General features: G+C 53.2%; 2 protein-coding genes across 2 annotated transcripts; both read left to right on the top strand.

The window, feature by feature from the left end:
- Positions 1-251: 251 nt before the first annotated feature.
- On the top strand, positions 252-641 carry H310_14202 (hypothetical protein; the record flags this gene model as incomplete). Its single annotated transcript, XM_008882011.1, has 1 exon — positions 252-641. One exon carries the CDS (start codon positions 252-254, stop codon positions 639-641), a length of 390 nt encoding a protein of 129 aa, XP_008880233.1.
- A 2,756-nt stretch (positions 642-3,397) lies between these two features.
- On the top strand, positions 3,398-3,808 carry H310_14201 (hypothetical protein; the record flags this gene model as incomplete). Its single annotated transcript, XM_008882010.1, has 1 exon — positions 3,398-3,808. The coding sequence occupies one exon, from the start codon at positions 3,398-3,400 to the stop codon at positions 3,806-3,808; it is 411 nt and encodes a 136-aa protein (XP_008880232.1).
- Positions 3,809-5,036: the final 1,228 nt, after the last annotated feature.

Genomic DNA, 5,036 nt, shown 5'->3' with positions numbered 1-5,036 from the left:
TTTAGCCCAGAGACGCTTGACGTCCCTCTAGAGGGACGCCTTCATGCGAGATAGCTACATCCTAATCTCAGGCACGGGAAAGAAAGTTCCCAGGAATGAGCCGGATGTGACGGGCACGCAGAAGATTCGCCCGCTGTCCTCGTGCCGCCCCCGTTCCCCACTCGATCGGGGGAGCTGCCATATTTGGATTCGACTGCCCGTGCCAACCACCCACGACAACCATCCGAGTCAAGTCGGGCACCCTCGTCAAAATGTGCGTGGGGGCGGGGGTTCTCTCCCACCGGTACACCTGGACGCCGCGCCACTGCTGCCTCACCAAGAACGGTCTCCGCTACTACACGCACGAGGGGGGCGCGCTCAAAGGCACGATCCATTTGACCACATGCACACTGCAGTCGTTCGAAGTCATGCCAGTGGATTGCCCCAACACTGGGCGCTCCGTCGCGACCGGGTGGCGTTTTGCGATTCAAACCCCCGCCAAGCGGTACATTCTAGCGGCCATGTCCGAGCGAGATTTGTACGGGTGGCTCCACGCGCTCAAGGGCGTCGTCGTCATGCTCAACGAAGAGAGTCGGACAGATCCAGTGCCGAGCCGCCCCCCGCGGGCAGCGCTCATTCGGCGATGGTTTCGGCTTTTGTAATGACATGATGATACTCTCTTCTCGGGGCTTCCGGGGGAGATGGGGGAGATCGAGCTGCACCAAATTGGGAGGTCGGCCCGTAACACGTTCAAAGTTCCCCTGGCGAAATGTTGAATGCGGGGGGGGGGGCACTCTGGGGCATGGCACCTCGTGCGGCTCGGGGGGTGCTGAATCGAACTCGTGGAGCTACTACGGCTACATTTTCCCCAGCGGTAATTTCCCACAAACTGGTTCAAATTGTATTGTCGCAGCATCCAATGTGCAAGATGAAAATACTGTAGTTTTAGCCAATGGGTGACATATATTTTCACGACCTAGTACATGATATTATGCAACATTTTTCTTGGAAGGTTTATCAAATTCATGCACAATCGAGCTCATTTCACCATTGCTGTTACAATACATCGGAATCTTCCCAAAATAGTAATATATACCGAAATATTTTGAGAACACAGAGACCAAGGGGTATTGGGTTCTATCGAGATGTCGCTGTGCGATATGCCATCTAGTCAGTGTGCGCTAGAACCCCAACACGTCCGTTGTAGCCTCCTGATGAGCCTCACCCAAAGAGAGCTCACAAAAAATGCTTCTTCAATGACGTCCAGCATATTTTGATTTCCACTATTCTCATCTCTGTTGAAATCATCGACCAGGAATTCAAAGGCAAAAAATAATCAAAGCTACAAGCATAAAATCTTTAGACTAGCTCCTCTAAAATTGTTCACTCGTCAAAAGTCCCGCTAAACCTCGTCCTTCATGTGTGTCACGTCGAGTTATGGCCAACACCTGGTTCACGAAAAGTCGGTTGTGTCTGCAGCCGAAAGAGCATGGCTATGGTTGTGCGCACTAATGAAATCAGGGGAGGATATGCCATGTGAAATTATCCCTCGCACATTCGATAATGCGCTGCCACGGGACTCCTGTAATGTAGACGAAACATTCATCACTTTTGAAATATTTGTGTTTTCAAAAGTATTGTAGAATTTGTCGCAGGCTCGTCGTGGTCGCGGTTGTGCAATTTGTGAACTATTTTCTACCAATCTTCGTGGATAAAACACTTTCATTCAAAAGCAACCTGAATATATAAATGCTGTCACTTTATTGCCAATACAAATTTCAAGAGCACTTGTCTGTTCCACTGGGGACGTTTTTCCGTCGCTCGCTGTTCCAGAGAGGCGGCGCGCGCTTGAGCTCTTCAAGATTCGCGGGGTTTGGGAGTTGGGGGGATGTGCTTCGCGGCTACTGCGGTGCACGGAACGACTTCAAAAAATTCCCGCGGTGGTACTGCCTTCTTATCTTGAAATGTGTATAGGAATAGCACGGGCGTTGGCTGCAATTTAATGGTGTGCCACGATTTGTACTCTATTTTGATTGGCCAAAATGATTTCGATTTCGACCACGACGTGCAGTGGATGCGACACGCAATTCCTGTGGGCGTTGATTGGCACCACGAATTGGACTGTTCAAAAGAAAGTGTGACCCGCGCAGGTGGCCTCTCCTCTCACGCTGCAATCGTGCGCTATTGTGCCGCTGTCGCCACAGGTGCTGCATGGGTACCAAGCAATCCATTTTCCCTCACGAGGTGATTGTGTTCATGTGGAGGGCAAGTCGTATGTGCGAGTACTCAAGCGGGGGAAGTGTCGCCATACTAACATACACGACGGATGTGACACCCAACTCCTTTGACGGCTGGTCCAAACCAGCCCCCTCGGAATGTATTTCGTGCGATGAATCTGGACCAGGTTGGATAAATTTGTTGTACACATTCGTTGTTGGCACATCTCGTGGACCACGCCTTCCACTCGAATGTCGTCGTCGAACATCCAAGCGTCAAGTCCTGAGCATGCAACGTGTATCATATCCTTTCTTTCGTCGTGGACAATATCGGCATCCATTGGCTAAAATACAGGGATTTTGCTCCAGTGCTCATGCAAGATGCTCCTCAACCCAGCGCGTGGTACAATCTTCCGGCATTCCCGACCGCACACGAGTCGATCCGAAGCCGACAGGCGAGCTGCGATGCCGTCCCCTCGGCAGCAAATACGTGGACAGTCGCTGTGGCGAGAGGCCGCCCCCTTGAGTGGCGTTGTCATGCGAGGGAAGGGGGTGTCCTACTGGCACACATAGAACGGTATCTATCTACTGTCAACACGGATAACGAGCGGATGCCGATACCCCAGTCGCGAGCGCCGCAAAAGTTGAAGCTTCGGCCACGGTTGAAGTGGAGACACTTGCCCCATCCCATGCATGCCGCTTGACTTGAAGCACCCGTTCCGACGTGGAGGTTGCAACATGCCCGACCGGGTACATATCGCCCTGGTAGCCCCCCGCCAGCGCAACAACGTGGGGCGGGTCATTTGACAGGTAGGAGAAACGCACAACCCGATATCGGGTGAAGCGAGTTCTGTACGCCCAACGGCGTGGAGATTTATGGCATGCAAGGCCGTCGATGGGGATCGGGCTTTGCGAGGCATCGGCCCATCTTTTGTGCCCGACGCCAACCGCGACGCAATCCCGTCACCCGTCCATGCGTCGGTTCAGCGGCAGTGCGACGTAAAACGTGTTTGCGTCGAAAAAACGTTGAAATGTGACGGGCGGTCCCACGTCTATAGTAGTGCGTCTTATATAAAACGCACACCAGCACCGAGACACGCGACTACAAAGCGTCGTGTGTTACACTCGGACCTGCGATCGTACCGTCGCGACCACCCCCCACGCGCCTTCGCCGCCGCGCGCTAGTCATTTCTCCATTTACCATGGCCTTCAAGACCGGCACGTTGTACAAGAAGGGCTCTGGCAATGGGTTCTTCAAGCGCTACGACTGGACGCCGCGCCACTGCATCCTCACAAGCACCGCGCTCCACTACTTCACCTGCCAAGACGGCGCGCTGAAAGGCAGCATTGACTTGACCGAGTGCACACTGCAGTCGTTGGAAGTGATGCCGGCAGACTGCCCCAAGACTGGCCGCTCCGTGGCCACTGGTTGGCGCATTGCGATTCAAACGCCGACCCAGCGGTACTTTATCGCAGCCCCGTCCGAGCGCGACATGCACGAGTGGCTCCATGCATTGAAAATTGCGGTCAAGCTCAACGAATTGCGATGGCTTCAATCGGCAACCACTGTGAAGCGCGCCATCCACTTCACGACTCCATGCGCTGCGCGCTAACTTGCATGGCCACTATTTAAGTAATTTATCCCGATTCGAATTCGCCATGACTGGGTTCACACGATTCAAGTTGTCCGGGCAGGACGGATGCGTGACTCAAAGGGCGTCGAACGCGAGCGGTGCACCTGGCACGAGCGATGGCAAGTCTGTGGACTACCACGTCGACGCGTGGTGGTCCGAGCCTACGTGCCCGCCCAGTCCACAGGCGCTTCAGGGTCGGCGCCGTCGTTACCGTGTCCATCCAAGCGGACGCTTAGCCAGCCATTCATTCCTTCCCCAGAGTGATACCTGGTCGGATCAGCAAGCCATGGTACATATTGCGTCCATACAAGCTGAATCACCGTATGAAGCTGGGTAGCAACCAAAAGTTGATTTGTTGTGGATGCAGTTGGATGTGGGAAAAGGCCCTGGTCGGCGGCGTTCCTGTCGTGGCTGAAAAAGAAGGGGCTCGATGGCGGCATGGCCGTTGCGGGCCGCACTCCACGGCGACTTTGAGCATGTCTGCAAGAGCCACTTGGCCACCGGAGTGGCGCGTGGTACACATAGTCGCGTTATCGACGCCGTCCGATGCTGGATTAACTAGCCCCACGACATAAACTCGCCACAACGGTAAATTATGAATATTTTCAACTATTTTTCGAAAGTGAAAAATCTCGAAATTCTTGTGGTTACAGTGCTCCATCCGCATATCGCACTGCATTTGTTAGAAAACGTGCATCGAAAGTCCAGATAAAATCATACGGATAATGCTCAGTTATCCGAATATGAAGAACGATGAACGCTTTGGCGCGATTTCCATGAAAGGTCTGACGACCATCTCCTCTTACGCGTGGAGAAGCAACCGTGCCAGCTCCAGCGAGGTGCGAAAAAATATGTTGCTCGATTCTTCGGCCGCGATTGCCACACCATGGGTGAAATCTGGATACGTGAAAAACTAGTATGGCGCGGAGGACTTGCACGCGAGGTTGTGTGCAAAGGCATTACTTACTACCCAAACGAATGGACGTGTTGCCGTAAGCTTGATTGCACCGAGTTGCCAGCACGCAATTCTGCGCTACATTCCCTATGCGGTGATGCGTGAGCTGGCTGGCCCAACAAACTGCGGAGGACTTGGAAATGAGCGACATATTGACAGCACTTGAAATCGTCGACCTCGATGAGGACAACGGTGTTGGCAAGTGCAAAAAGTGTGGTGTTGGTATGTAAGTATTAACGTAAATTTCTCATT

The sequence above is a fragment of the Aphanomyces invadans genome (genome assembly GCF_000520115.1).
Source record: "Aphanomyces invadans strain NJM9701 unplaced genomic scaffold supercont1.62, whole genome shotgun sequence".
NCBI lineage: Eukaryota > Oomycota > Saprolegniomycetes > Saprolegniales > Verrucalvaceae > Aphanomyces > Aphanomyces invadans.
The sequence above is the reverse complement of the archived record's forward strand: the minus strand, read 5'-3'. Positions and strand labels throughout refer to the sequence as shown.